This window comes from Mustela lutreola, chromosome 4 (assembly GCF_030435805.1).
Source record: "Mustela lutreola isolate mMusLut2 chromosome 4, mMusLut2.pri, whole genome shotgun sequence".
Classification (NCBI taxonomy): domain Eukaryota; kingdom Metazoa; phylum Chordata; class Mammalia; order Carnivora; family Mustelidae; genus Mustela; species Mustela lutreola.
Genome location: NC_081293.1, coordinates 133,948,799 through 133,964,679, shown reverse-complemented (window position 1 = coordinate 133,964,679; position 15,881 = coordinate 133,948,799). Strand labels below are relative to the sequence as shown.

Here is a 15,881-nt window from a genome sequence, read left to right as displayed (position 1 = left end):
CTCTGCCACCAGCCACAGTGGGCTGTGCATGGACCCCATCTGAGAGGGAGCCAAAGCGGAATCTAAGATTTCCCACCATGGAGGAAGGACATGTTTTCCCCAGATCTTTCCCAGAGGATCTGCTGTCAAGCAAACAGTCTCTCAACAAGAAAGCTCAGCAGCCCCTCGTTTACTGGATCCTGTAATCATATGTGGATGCTTTTACTGAGTGCTCTCCTGAAGACAGAGGAGTAAGAGATCAAAAATGTTCAACCAGCTAATGAGCTACAGAAGCAGAAAATCCTATAGTGTGTCTTTTATTCTAATTTCCAAGGAGACTGACTTTTAACAAGTTTTGTAATCCGTAATATCTGCCCTCCTGAAGTCAATTAAACTAGTGGCAATCTATCAACTTCTCTTTACATAATGACAGGTTTTTTTTTTTTTTAAAGTGTATATAAAGATTTTATAGGCTTATTAAATGTCCTCCAAGGTTTTACATTATTTTATTGTACTTTTTCACCTTTACCCAAACCTTAGATTCTTCCCTTTAGCCTCTGATTCATCGGAGCCCCTTAGAAGATGGTGATGTTTTCACCAAAAAAGGATCAAAAGTCCTTTGAGGCTTATGGAGTGCTAGAGAATCCTATGAAATCCAAATGTGGATACAAATGAAAGTCCTGAGGATTTTCTGTTGGGCAATAAGGTGGTGTTGCTTCTCAGCACATCTTCCTCTCTTGAAATCACGGAGAAAAGAAAGTGATAACCATGTGCTGCCCACAGAGCTTGACTACAAACATATTAGTCTCGTTTCCTTATTTACATTCACTAGAAGGTAGATCGGGGACAGAGTTTATCAAATATTTAAATTTTACCAAAGTATCCTATCAACATGAAACATAATATTTACTATATAGAAGCCTAATGTTTAAATTGAACAGCACAGGGTCTGCAGGCATCTGCTCCTTGGTTCCGAGTTCTAATCTCAAGTGCACAGGAGGCGGAAAGTGTGAATGACCTTGGTACCTTTGTTCCCCTGTGAAGTGCTTCAGAAGACATTTGTTCTGCCCTGAGGATCCCTTGGGAGGGGCCTTACCTCCCTAAAGCAAATCTATGCATGTAAGAGTTCTGGTTAATAGATACTGATCTCTGAGAGGACGGGAATCTATTTTAAATACAATAAGATTATGTGGGGGGCACTTGGGGAAAGCTGAAAATAATACAGACATTACATAAGATGAGAACATATGGAAATGGGAAAAGAGGGGCATTTGATTAGAAAAGCAAATTCAACAGTTCATACAATGACATGATTTACCATATACACACTGACATATACACTGTGCGAAGGAATACACACTAAGGTGTTAAGAGTGCTAACTGCGGGAGCGCCTGGGTGGCTCAGTGGGTTAAAGCCTCTGCCTTTGGCTCAGGTCGTGATCTAAGAGTCCTGGGATCGAGCCCCACATTGGGCTCTCTGTTCAGCAGGGATCCTGCTTCCTCCTCTCTCTCTGCCTACCTCTCTGCCTACTTGTAATCTCTGTCTTTCAAATAAATAAATAAAATCTTAAAAAAAAATTTTTCTCTAGTTTTGGCCTGTCCATATGTTCTAATGGTATAAAAGGCACTGATGTTGTTTCCATAATAATAAGAGATTATTAAAAATAAAATGTGGGGGGGGGACTTGAATATCCCAATTGTTTGGAAAGTAGATCTTAATGAAGTGTCAAGACCAGATGGCCAAAAAAGAAGATAGAAATTAATTCTGTTACTATCCTCATCCGCCATGCTACTTCTCACCACAGACAGACATCAGCAACTTCCCCTTCTGACTATTTTGTTAAAGATATTGCAAGATATGTGCTCCTATTGTAATCGTAGATTATATAATATGTTATCAAATTAACACATGCTTTATTTTTTAAATCACTTGGAAAATTCTCTTCCTTGAGTCAGGTTTGCGATAGGGTGTTGCCTCCACACTGGTGGCCTGGTGATCCTGACAAGTCGACATACTTTCCTAGATTTGTACAGGCTAGTATGGCCTTCAGTTTAGCTGTATTATTGAGAACACTAAGGAATCTTGACTAAACATAAGAAGGGCCCTAGTGCAAAGCCCTCCATGAGCAATTCATGGGAAGGAGAAGAATAAATGTGGGCGAACGATTATTATTACCTAGATAATCATTTCTGGTGGAATATATAAAGGTTAGGCATTAAGAGTTGGGTAACCCAGAAAGGGGTCTCCAGGGACACAGACCACAATCTGTCTTTGGCCTTGTCATGTTCAATGTTTTCACATGCTTACTTGGATGAACATACAGCATCATCAAATTTGAAAATGAACACATGTTTTATGACAGAATCTAGAAAGATCTCTTTCCATTGGAAAAGTGTGACTAATAAATTACAAGAAAGAAGAAACCAACAATAAGAACTAAAACTCACATACAACAGACTCTTTCCTAAGTGCTTTACAGATATTAATTTATTTAGTCCTAATAATATCTTTCAGGGTCAGTCATGTATACATCACTTATATCCATTGTTGTCAGACATCATGTGGGGTAGTGGTATAGATTGTGAAAATTTCTATCAGTCTGTCTGGGTTAAAACCTAGCACTGTGTGAATTTTAAAAATTACTTGTTTCCTCTGTGTCTCAGTGTCCTCATCTGTAAAAATTAGGATAATAGTTGATTCATTCAACCCACATTTATCAAAAACTCACTATATGGATACAACCTCAAATATCACTTCCTGACTTCAAGGAACCTGCCATTTCCTGCAGAAGAAAGACATGTATTCAACTAAACATAAGTCAACTTTAAGGGCTATATAGTAATAAATGCTTCACCCTTGTGTATAAAAGATATAGGCTATTGGTCTCTGATTAATATTCTAATCATTTTGAGAAAAAATATTTTTATTCTTCATATTTTTAAAAGTTTTAAAATATGACAATAGGTGTTTTAATTTCACAAGTATCATTAAACTATATCCGACCATGATCACTTTTTTCTTATTGGACCTTTTCTATATGCTGAATTACAACAACCTGTTTTCTTATACTAAAATATCCTTGAATTTTGGGGGGCACCTGGGTGGCTTAGTGGGTTAAGCCTCTGCCTTCGACTCAGGTCATGATCCCAGGGTCCTGGGATTGAGCCCCACATGGATCTCTCTGCTCAGCAGGGAGCCTGCTTCCTCCTTTCTCTCTGCCTGCTTCTCTGCCTACTTGTGTTGTCTGTCAAATAAATAAATCAAATCTTCAAATAAATAAATAGAATCAATCTTTAAAAAACAAAACAAAATATCCTTGAAGTTTTTAATCAATACTAGTTAATCATAGCATAATACCTTCTTTTTTTTTTTTTTAGCAGAGAGAGAGAGAGAGAGAGATAGGGAGAAGGGAGCAGGCTCCCTGCCTAGCAGAGAGCCCTATGCGGGACTCGATCCCAGGACCCTGAGATCATGACCTGAGCTGAAGGTAGAGACTTAACCCACTGAGCCACCCAGGCAGCCCCGTGTAATACCTTCTTAATATTGTGTTGGATTTCAGTTGTACATAGTATATCCAGGATTTTAAAATCTGTAAGTAAAACTAGGCTTTCAAATGTTTTATTAATAAAATTGATTTTTTTTAAATTTCTAAGAGCTTGTTCTTTGCCCAGTATCATTAACTGAGCAATGATTAATTGCTTCTACCAAAATTAAGAGAAAGAAAAATTCCACAAATGTAAATTGTAAATGAGAAGCAGGTGACGGCAACAGAAGCAGAAACTGCAAAACAAACTAACCCTTTAAAATTAAATTACACTAGTATAATTGAAAAATGATTATATATTTCTACCTTCTATTAGATTTTAAAACATTAACTCAATTGATCTTAAAAATCAATAAAAGGAATTTTCTTTATACTTGATTTTGTTAAAACCCTGTTTTAACCTTTTTAGTATAACAGGGCATATAGAGTGTGCCAGTTTGCAAATTAGGGGGTTGCATAAGAACTGTTTGTCAGTTTTGGCTCTGTAGAGAAAATTTCAGTTTTGGTTTGAGATTCTGGCACATGGATGACAGAATATATGTGCACCTTTTCGTAGGACCAGATGTGTTCATTTGATTTCTGAGTTATCTTCTGAAAGATTTTCCACTTTTCAAAGAGCCCAAATTCCACACACTTCAGCAAATTTGTGACTACAGAATTGTACTCTTAGGATTTAGCAAGCTCTTTTCCCAGTCCTATGTTTTATGAAGTGTTAAGGTTAATAGTAATTGTTTTCAAAGATGTTTCTTCTACAGAAAAATATGTTCCAACTGGAATTTTAAAAACTGAAGTATAATGTTCTTCTGAAATTTAACTCTCCTATCTATTTATGGAAACAAAAACATGAATTTACATGGAATTTTCCTTAGTCCAAAATAAGGGCAGGGTTTACTTAGCTAGTCCTAATATCTTCTCCTGAGGCAAAATTTGTGTTCAGTTTTTCTGAGAATCATCATTTCCCCAATGCCGTTTTTCTTGCATTCCTATGAAACCCACGCTCAGCAAGGGATTTGTTCATTCACGTCTTATTGACCATCCTTGCCAGAATGTTCCTATCAAGAATTCAAGTTCATTGGGATTTGTGATTCACCTCTTCCAAAGTGATTCACTAAGTTACCAAAAAAAAAAAAAAAAAAAAAAGGCATATACGTGGGCAAAGAAGAGTGCTGTTTTGGAGAAGAAATATTTGCTGTTGTCCCCAGAGCACTAACAGCATAGGACAACTTTCTCTAGAAAGTTTTCAAAAGAGCTCACCAAGTGTGAAGTCAGTAATGGACTTTAATGCTGCCAACTGCACTCCTTGAAGTGAAGTGTTAATGACACCACACCAGCATTGTATAGAAGTAGGCAAATATATTAACTTAATGATAGGCCAGTGGACCCCCTAAGGAATGTAATTATATAGTGCCAACTCTTGTACAAATGTTAGATCTTATATAACTGTGTTATTGTTACTTTTTTTCCTCCCCTCAAAGACCTTTTGAAGTGTTCAAACCAAAAGATGAGAGAAGACATGTGCTGCCCTCAAATCGGAAAGGCGATCTGCTAAAATAAACCAGCCTGGTGCCCATGAAAACCTCTACTTCCATTCTCCCCACACTGAAAGCAGTGTCCACTGGTTTCCAAATGCCCTATTAAAATAAAACACTAGATTCTGAAACATGCCAATAGACAGATACGGTGAGACAATGCCAGTCTTATCTACATGTTGGTTTCAGAAAGAAAAAAAGAAGCACACACACACATACACACAAACGCACACTAAAACCCTATAACTCAGGCTACTACTAGACTATTCTGAATTCCCTCCTTTATCTCTACCAAAATTTCCTAGGCCTATAGGGACACAATGCACTTTCAACAGGTAATGCTTATGATAATGTGTTAAATGGAAAAAGAAAAATTCAAAATTTTATACCTTGCATCCAGGAACACACATGGTAGCAAGAAATGTACACAGGTGCACAAGGATTGAAAGGTATATAGACAAGGCAAAGGCTGATTTGTTAGAACAGTAGTATAGCAGATGATTCTTTCTTCTTTCATTTGAAATTTTAGTAAAGTATTTCATAATTTTTTAAAAATTAAGAGTCAAAGACAGAGTTCACAAATTGCCAGCCCACAGGTGAAATCTGGCCCACAGCTACTTTAACAAAGCCATTAACATTTAACATTTAGGAGACTATTGGATAAAAACTTGAATTTTTAGCTTCTCAAGAAAAACTGAAAGATGTAGAAAAATTGGGTCCATATTCCCACATGAGCTCAACCAGCCTGAGCTGTGAGGACACCATCTGGCCTTTATAAAAGGGCATTTCGTGACCAGTTGCCACAGAACCCCCACCCTGCCTGTTTATATCACCTGTCTATGTGCCCCAGGATGTGGCCATCTTATCGAAGGCCACTGGATTAAGGAAGTTAGCATGACTCTACGCATATTAATGAGACTTCTCTTTTCCCTCTTCACATCTTTAACTTTGGATACGCCTTCAGTGGTCAAATTAGAAAACATCTATAGGTCCATTTTCAGAAGTTTCATAATGCTTTGAGTATACACAGTGTAATAAAAATTTGGCAGTTGAGTCACAAAACAGAACAGTCAGTGCTGACGATCATAAAATTTAGTAACGATAATAAAAACACTCTGGGGACCAAGTTCTCAAATTAGTCAACTCTATTAAGCCAATAAACCACATGCTTAAAAAATTAAATTTAGGGTTAGAGCATCTCAGTGTTCACTTCACAAAAATTCCCATGGAAACCAAAACCAAAGTAGAATAATGAGAAGCTGGATATATATTCCATTTGCCTTTGGTCCTTCTCTTTCTTTTTTTAAGCTGAAGCTAATGGATGTGTTTGTGTTTGTCAAACAAGACACATGGTGTTGAATTAGCCCATTCATAGAAACATCTAAGTTTATCATTTCTACCGTTCAAAATCATTTCTATACCACTAAAATGCAAGCCACCATCAACTTAAACATAAAGCGGCAGGGTATTCATGGACATTTAACAGCATACCACAGAGTGGCACTGGTTTTCTTAGTTCTCTCTTTTCTAATATTATTGACATCCACTGTGGCCTTTGTAAAGGGACAGTTCTTACCTTGTTAGTGGTCCCAGGTCTCCTGAGTCTTGGCTTCCAGCTTCACTAGGAGTGCTCACTGATTTCGAGGAGGGAGACATAGGGGTTGGGACTAAATAATGAAAATAACAGGTATCCCATGTTAAAAAATGCAGCGACTGCACTGGGGAAGAGCAGTGTCAGACAGATAAAAACAAATGGGCCCAAATTAAAATGGTTGTATGGCCAGGAGAGATTAAGATGGGATAAAGGGGGGAAAAAAAAAAAAAAAAAGGAAAGAAAAGGAAGAAAGTCAAGTGAATTTTTCATATTTTGGAACTTCAAATTTGAAATGAATTTAGATAAAATTAACTTTGGGATTCTAAGGCCATGTCCACCTTAACAAAGTGAAATGGAGAATCAAAACAGCTACCCAGATATTTCAAGTCAAATATCTTTCTAGAGTGAACTATCCGGATAATTCCAATTCTCCACTTAATTTTGTTAGCATAGATGTGACCTGTTAAAAAGTAAAATGGGTGTCTATAAAACTTTGAAAGATTATGAAATAAGTAATTCTGACTAATTTTAAATGGCCAGGGAGAGTCAATCAAGACTGTTGCATGTCTACATTGGAGGGCAGTCCATTCTCTACGGAACGCAAACTGCACTGGCTCTGAGAGACTAAGTGACAGATACAGGAAGGCTAAACGGGGAACCTGGCAATTTAAAAATCTCTTTCAAAACAAAGGGAAATGCCAGGCTGCTTTATTTTTACATTTAATTAATAGTTTCATCCCATTGTATTCTTTACTGGGCTGGGGAACTTGTTTTCCTTTGCCTCTGGCAGCCCTGGAAGGCACAGCCACAGGCACAGAAGTCAACTGTCTTTCTGAAGACAGGAGAGAAGCTCAAAGAGGGAGGTCAGTGCAAGCTGACCGTGTGAGAGCCAGGATAGAAAAGAAAAAAAGCTACAGGAAATGCAAATGTATTTTCCTTTTCTCCATTCTTCAGGTACAAGCCAAATGTCCTTCTGATAGAAGCTGCACCAAATAGCCAAGATGGCTCCAGGCCAGATGAATTCAATGGGCTCTCAATACCCACATGCCAAAGAAGCCATATGGGCAGAGAGGAACTTCAGTACAGAAGTGTGGACTCCCATTTGGTTTCAATCATGTGCAATTTCCTTTTATTTATTTAATAGACTAAAGGGCTTAACTATTTTGTTCAAATCCTGTAACACAATGGCGGATCTGTCAAGAAACTAGGAATTTCATGTGGTCCCACAATTAATTTGCTGATTACCCGCTGCAGGAAGTCAGAGGGTAAGTTGGAGAGATGGATGAAAACTGAAAATGGGCTCTACTCCTGCCAGGTGCCCTGGCACGAATGCAGGGGTAGCTCAGAATTCGGTCATGGTGGTCATGGTTTAGAAATATGTAACTGTTTTGTCCTGAGAGTTTAATTGGTGGCATTACATAGGAGAGAGGAAAGCAGGACATATCACTATGGTGTCTGACCAGTGCTCACACTGCAACAGAATCTCAAAAGCCTTTTTGAGGCAAAACTATAAAGGATTATTGTAAAGCGTCTAAATTATGCCACAGGTCAAATAAGTACTAAAAAGTCTATCAGCTCTTCAAAGAAGGCCCATCAGTCAAACATCCCACAGGTTACATCTTCTAGACCATAAAGAAGCCAAACAGATTAATCAACATCTTATAGGGGCTTCTTCTACTATTGTGAGACACAGGATTTTACCTAATACAAACTGAGATTCTGTATAAAATGCTTTTTTATGGTGGTTTAGGTTTATGTGTGTATATTAGATTATATGCACCAATACTAAATAATTCATAGGCTTAATAAATTTACATTTATAAAATACTTGTCATTTTGTCATACATGGGATAACTTTTATTCCTCATTTAAGTAACTATGGAAATAAATGAAAACTTATTTTAATATAAAAGCCAATGATGGGATTCAAAGAAAATGAAACATTTTGAAATGGAGACTTGATACTACCTTTTAAAATATACATTATTTTTAAAGTTTCTTTCCTTCTTTTTTTTTTTTTTTAACTATATTGGGCATCGTGTAGTTTTACAGACACCCTAAGATTACCCTGAAATGTATGGAAAGCAAATGGATAAAAAAAAACAAAATAAATTATCACATGAAAGATACATAGTTAAGTGACAGAATAAACACATCACGTAGAGGTTTACCTTTAACACAAATGAAACAAATAGTTCAATATCCAAACCCTACTGACAAAAAACGAGATCATGGACAATTAACTACGAACAAATGAGTTGGCGGAGGAGGGGAGTTGCAGGGGGAATGCCAATTAGCAGTGAAACCACGATCAACAATAGAGTCGAACAAATTTAAACTTGTTAAGTAGCTGCTAATCTGTCCCTATTTTCAGTTTTCCTTCACATTTCCCACTGAGCTTTCTATTTTCATCATGGCATCCCTCTATGCCTGTGGTGGTTATGAAATTCATAACCAGATTCACAGTATTTAGGTTGGCAGAGAGACACTGGGATTCAGTGAGGAAAATGAAGAAAAATTTAAGTAAAAAAACTCCATGATTTCTTGTATTTACCATGTGGCAACTCATCTAACAAGTATAAAATAATCTACTCGTCCGCAGTAGAGAAGGTTGACCACATAATCAGTCAACAAGCAGCAAATTGCTACCAACTCTACAGTCTGTACCCCCATCTCCTTCCAGCCCCCTCAATTCAAAAAATAAATACACCTGAACTGTAAGCCACAGAATCTCCTTTAAAATAAAAATAAAAGAGACATAAAAGAATAGTAAACGCTGGACATGGTATAGCCCATGCAAGGCAAATTTAAGAAAACAGTAGCACTGCTTAAGTACCTAGAGGGGGCTCTGGTGATATCCCAATGCTTTGCAAAAGAGCCTCTGTCTCTCTGCGTTTGCGATCCAGGTCAGAGTCGTCCTGAACAGGTTCTTTCTTTTGCTGCATATCAGCCTGAATAGAGTAGATGCCAGAAAGAAAAGTTAACAACAGAATTAAATGTATGCTTTTCCTGGCTCAAACTGAAAATGGTAAATGCATGGCGTGAAGACCAAGCAAAAGCCCTAAATAGACATAATCGTGTGTATAAAGGATGAAAAAACACTGTAACTGCTCCATTTAATAATTGCCAACCTGGTAATTTCTCTTTTGGTTGGAGGTTTTTTTTTTTCCCTGCCTCTGTCACATGGTATGAAAGCTTCTCTCACCCAGTTTCAAAAGAAACCATCAGGGTTAAATATTTCTGACTGGAATATGGATTTTTAAGAAAATTCTTTTTCCTTTTTTTTGACCTCGCTGTCCCTTCTGGGAAGACATACTATCAGTTCTTGATGAGCGTATGTTTGTAATATTCACACCCCATGTTGGAATTATGCAAACAAAGGATTAATGGGCTCTGGCTAAAAAATAAAAGTGGTTATGAAATCTGTAACTGTAAAATATACTTTTTGTATCAGCGATCTAAGTTTGCCATGCTTTAAAATAAACCAGACTACAGTATTTATTAAGGCATGTGAGCAATATTGATATGCATTACTTAATTCTGAGTTTCATAGGCTTCCATTAAACCTATTAACTCAAAGGAAAAAATTATCATTTAGAAAAATATAGAACGAAAAATCATTTAGAAGTTTCTTTCCCAAATCCTGTCAAAAACAAAAACAAAAAAACAAAAAAACAAAACAAAAACACCTCCTGTGTAAGCCTCTCTTAGACAGAGACTATCCCCCCTTTGTGGTTTTTATAGAACAGTGACATCAATAGTGGTGGGTTTCTGGGGTCATTAAATGTTCAGGTCTCTTTTCTTTTTCCTAACATAGTTACTTACTACAACAAGGCATTTGTCACACATCTGAAACATGGTAACATTGTATTTGATGTGCAACTACCTAGGGACAAATCTGTGTGAGTTTACAAAAGCGAAGCAGTCTTAAAGCTTGTCAAAAACCTATTATCCAGTTACCAGACACAACTTCCTCCCTGAGTTAGGTACCCTAACAAGCGTATTATCTGCTTCAAGGGTGCAGAGTACATTTCAAGGCCCCGAAGCACAATTTACATTGTGGCATCTAAAGTAGAAAAAGTTTATGCAAGTTTCACTTTACTCCCAGATGATAACCTACACACTGATCATAAACATAACTCATCTTTGCACGTACTGCTGGGCTTGACACTTGTGTTATTATGTGCCTCAGGTTTAGAAGGTTCTCCTATTTTTGAAGTCTCTCTGTCATTAGAGGGAAAACTGCCATTATGGGGGGCTGATGAGTGTGAATGAGAGCTTGCAAGGAGAGCTCTCACGGAACCCAAAATTCTGAAATGGTGGTTTCATCTCCATCTGTGAAGACAGCAAAGTTCACATTATCTTCCGGTGTTAACACAGAAAATACTGAAGCAAGTTCCAAAGTGTATGTGCACAACGGAGGCCAAGAGAGAGCTACAATGAGGAAGAGGACCTTGCGGGGTGAGGATCCCAACCAAAATTCACAGATCACAGAGGTGAGAGATGGGCGGAAGAAATCCAAGGGAAGGGAGTCACCATGGCAACTGAAACACAAACGCAAAAACTAAGATAAGCAAAATCCGTCTTAGGAAGTCAATAGGAAACAAGATGGCTTCACAGTGAGGAGTTCAGCCCTAACAGGACTGCCCGCTTTACGGAGGGCAAGTCCATGTTTTATTCCTCTCACCATGTATCCTCACTTCTAGATCCCGGCCTGACACATTAGATGCTCCATGTAAAAATGTACTGAATAAATGAACTAATACCTGTCTTTGATCGTTGTTATTCTATACCTATAGAATTTCCGAATTATATATCCTTCAGGCCAATTTCTGCCAACTGCATACCAGTCAGCAAGCTCCGGGTCAGCACTGCTGCTAGAGGGAGTACCCTGAACTTCCAGGGACCCAGTGCTCCTAACAAAGCCATATGGATATCCTAGCAACAACAAAAAAATTCATTAACCTTGCTTCACTCTTTCAACAAAAACCTACTGAAGGACAACAGAGTTCTGGGGCTAATGAAACTGAGAGGCTCTCATGGAGCGTAAACAGAGTGAACAGAACAAGATTTGCCTTGTCCTTTCCTTCCCAATGAACGTAGAACATATCATCTCTAACTTCTGTCATGTATGTCCTATGCAGAGAAGCACAGAATTTTTTTTAATGTTTTCTAACTTTAATCATTAAGCAGTCAAGAAACGCGCAAGAGGGTAACTCACACGTCAACATGCATAACCATGTTGCATATGCTAAAAAACTGTACCTCTGAACTCCACCTCCAAAATGTCCTTCCTTTTCTTATTAGGTGCCTCTATAACTCATTCTCTGCCTTCTACCTTCAGGAAAGAGGCAATATCACGACAAATATGAATAGGTTTAACGTCCATCTAGATGTAACAGAAGCTAACAGCACTCAAAGGTGACCATGAAAGATGCACAATTAGACTGGAGCTTACTGGAAATTAAGGCAATTCCTAACTGTTACCAATTTGTACCTTGAACTAAATAGTTACTCCATCCAAGGCAGTGAGCTATACCAAGTACATTAGTCATGAAAGTTTAGATTTTCCCTATATAATTACAACAGAATCCTAATCTATTTTAATGGCTCAATAGGAGTGATTTTGCAGTGCTAGCAATTAAAAAATGTGCTAGGTATCTTTCCCAGCAAATGATATTTCTGTTTGTGAAGAGTAATTACAGCTGAGACCCAGAGAGGAAAATCAAAGAAAGAAAATTTGTCAGCTGAGAATTGTCAGTCAGTTTTTCAAAGACGGCTCCATAGTTATTAAAGGAACAAGTGAGGACAGGCCAGGAAGCCTCCGTCCATCCCAGCTTACAGCGATTCAGCAGAAAGCCAAGGATAAGACCGAACTTCAGGGTGGCCCCCTGAAGCACACCTCATGACATTAAAGCCAATTTTTCCTGAAATTGGGTCTGAATCTTAAATGGTAGCCATTTTATTTATTTTAAAATCAGATTTCTTCCATAATACCACAACCAAGAAAGCCGCTGACATCCAAAGCAGCAGAGTGGTAACTTTATACATGTACAGTTTTCTAGATTCTGTGGAGATAATCAACCGTGGTGGTCCTAAATCACACCAATTTTCAGTCATGGTAAAAACAGTCACTCAGATTACCATTAAAAAGCATTTTTGTCCCTTTCTAGTCTAAATTTACTTTATTTAAAATATAAGCCTAACGAGAGTTAAGAAAATCCAACCTGTTGGATGAAGGCTATTTGTAACTCTCTACCAACACCACAAAAACTAGAAAATCTTAAACTTAAAAAGGAATCAGTGACATCTGCCTGGAGCATCCCATAGACTCAAGATCAAAATTTCCAATAATACCTGTAGGAAAAAATTCCAGATGTTTGGAAAGGGTGTCTGTGAGCCACATCCCAGACTTGTGCTCTCTAGTTTGTGTTCATTCATGCACTCACTCTGTAATCCTTTACTGAAGTCCTACTATGTGGCCCAATCTTTACTAGACATTGACTTAATGAAAAACACCAGCCCTGTCCTCAGAACCCTGAAGTCTATTGGGAGACAAAGACAAGTGAAGATGCAAATACAATGCTCTGTGCTAAATGGTTTGATAAGGTCAAGGCTAGGGGCAGGACTAACTAGTCATGGGGCTGGGGAGAAAAGTATCAGAGAAGGCTTTCTGGAGGTTATAACATTTGAGGGGACAACAGAGAGACATGGAGTTAACAGCCATGTGAAGGACAATAGAGAGAAGCGGGAGAATGGTACAAGCAGAGGAGAATATTCATAAACTCTCCATCAAGAGACAGTGTGGCTGGCCCACAGGTGACATGTATGTAGTTGAGACTGCTTAGAATGTGGATTTAGGGAGAAAGGAGGTGGGGAAGAAAAGAGAATGCAGTTGTGTCTGTCCAGGACCCGATAATCGCTACAAACTGGAGAAAGGGTTAAAAAAAAAAAAAGGAAAAGGAAAGAATGACCCCTTCTTTTTCTCTTTGGGACCATGTGCTGGAAGAGGGGATCCTTGCTGAGCCTGGAAATAAGTGGGGGCTACTACCTCTAAGATTTAGACTTCTGGGGCCTAGTTTCCTCATTTGAAAAAAAAAAAAAAAAAAAGATCAGAATATTTTCAGGTTTCTTGTAGCTGCAAAATGCTATAATTCCAGGAAACCCGAAGCCTTGAATTAAAAGACTCTCCAAAAAGTGGGGCATTTTTTGGAAGATGGCCTCGTCTGCAGGATCCCGATAAACAAAGAAGCCAACTGTTACGGGCGGCATTCTCCTACTCTGGTAGTCAATCTCAGAAGTGGAATATCAGCCATTTCTTACTGACCAGTTCCTGTGTACCTCTCCCTGCTCCCCAGGAGTTTCTCATATCCTCCTCACAGAACTCTGTGAGGTAGGCACTGATCCCTTCTCTATTCTACAAAAGGGAAAGCAGGGTCAGAAAAGTCCCATACTCCCTCTAGGCCATCCTGTGAAGGGCAGAGCCGGGTTTCCCAGCCACATTTAACCCCAAATCCTCTGCACATAATCACTGAGTTTTACTGCCTCTGTCTTACTGCAACATCTGCTCAGAGACACCAAGCCATCAGAGCCCACAGAAGGTACTTGGGCGGAATCAAGGAAAGATCTGTTGCAGAGGGAAATAGGTTGCTGAGGGCCAGGACAGGCTTTAAAGTTGGTATAGCCCAGTGAAGCCCAAAGTCTGGCCCCACTGGGATCTTTCGAATTAAAAACTTTGAGATGAAAAATGAGGGCTCTGAATGGCACAGGAGTCCCTGAGGCAAAGTTAGGGTATCACAGGCTTCAACCTGTGCAAAGGAAGAAACTAAGACTATGTGACTTTAATTCTAGACCCAGGAATATGAAGAGGTCAGGTGTAACACGCGTCCCACCACCTGCCACTGCCCCTCTCCCGGGGCTCCGTCTGTTGTGTAACAGACCCAATCTCCATCAGGCAAAGCTGCTTGGTACAGAAACAAAAAGGGTGGCCTGTTTCGATCAGTCTTGTTTGCCTGTAATTTCCTCCCAAATGTGGAAAATAGCAAAGATGAAGCAGACAGCATAATTTGGAGCCAGATTTCCCATACCACATCACATTTTGTAGTAATTCTATGAAATTCAAGTTGGATATTAGAATGTCAGTTTAAAAGGAAACTGGTTATTAGTAAAGGATAACAGGTGCTTTAAAACTATAGTAAGTGTTGACATTTGAAGGAAAGGAAGCATAATAACCGAATGCTTTTTTTGGCTCTGCGTGGAAATGAATAGCCATTCCTTGTCAATTCTCACCTCTCCCTCACTCAAAGACTGCATATATCACAGCAAAGATCTCCAAGAGAAAAATGTTATGTGCACTGTCAAGGACAAAATAAACCAGGGCATCAATCAAAGTATAATGGAACAGAGAGATGCGAGATGCCAGAAGGCTAAAACGCAATGGCAATTATGTTTTACTTTGTTGAAAAACAATTGTTATAAATCTGTTACCTTGGTCTCCCAGCCTTATTGTATGAAACAGCACTTATTTAGATTGGAAGACATCAAAACACATTTTCTTTATCCTTACAGAAGAACTCTGGAGTACAGAAGCTGCTCTGGTTTCTAAACACACAAAGTGTATCACACTATATCAAGTTTCCTTCTCAGAAAGCTATTCGAAACTACCTTTGGCGTCTGGTTTTTGTCCAAGATGTGGGCTATTTCCACGTGACCACGACAAATTGGAGAATTAAAAATAAATCATCTGTTGGATGGAGATAGTAGAAGAAAACATGATATGCGGGCAACACACAGAATTGGGGAGCAAGAGCCCTGGAATCTGGGTGTGACAGGCAGAAAAGCTACATTTCATTCCTGGGTTTCTGTTGCTTTGTTGACATAAAGAAGGGTTTCAGTGGAAAGTCTCTAAAATCTCTCCTAGCCTTAATATGTCATAGTTTTCTGTCCATGGAGCAGAGTCGATTACGATCCTATCTACCCTTTCGCCAAGGGAGGGAAATGCAGCTTTCTTTCTGTCGGAGCTACAATCCTTGTTTTACCCCGAAAAACTCATACCCCTTAGGAAGCCATGGAAATCCACTGGCATTATTTTTGTATTTTTCTCCTAAAATGTTCTGCTGGTAGTTTTTTTTTTTTTTAACTTTTTTTTTCTTAAAACTAACACATATTAAACACTAAGCAGAACCTGGGTACTACTAAGTGCTTTAAAAGATTAACTCTTTTAATTCTCAAAAC

General features: G+C 38.5%; 1 protein-coding gene across 4 annotated transcripts in view; it reads right to left on the bottom strand.

The window, feature by feature from the left end:
* Positions 1-15,881, bottom strand: part of DYNC1I1 (dynein cytoplasmic 1 intermediate chain 1) — a 303,858-nt gene that overhangs the window by 255,960 nt on the left and 32,017 nt on the right. For 2 of the 4 annotated variants that reach the window (XM_059171178.1, XM_059171180.1), the window contains exons 3-4: positions 9,484-9,598; positions 6,630-6,771 (exon numbers count right to left, since the gene is read on the bottom strand). In XM_059171178.1, coding sequence (XP_059027161.1) covers positions 6,630-6,771; positions 9,484-9,598 — 257 coding nt within the window. The remainder of the gene's footprint in view (positions 1-6,629; positions 6,772-9,483; positions 9,599-15,881) is intronic. The other 2 variants (XM_059171179.1, XM_059171181.1) reach the window with 1 other exon arrangement.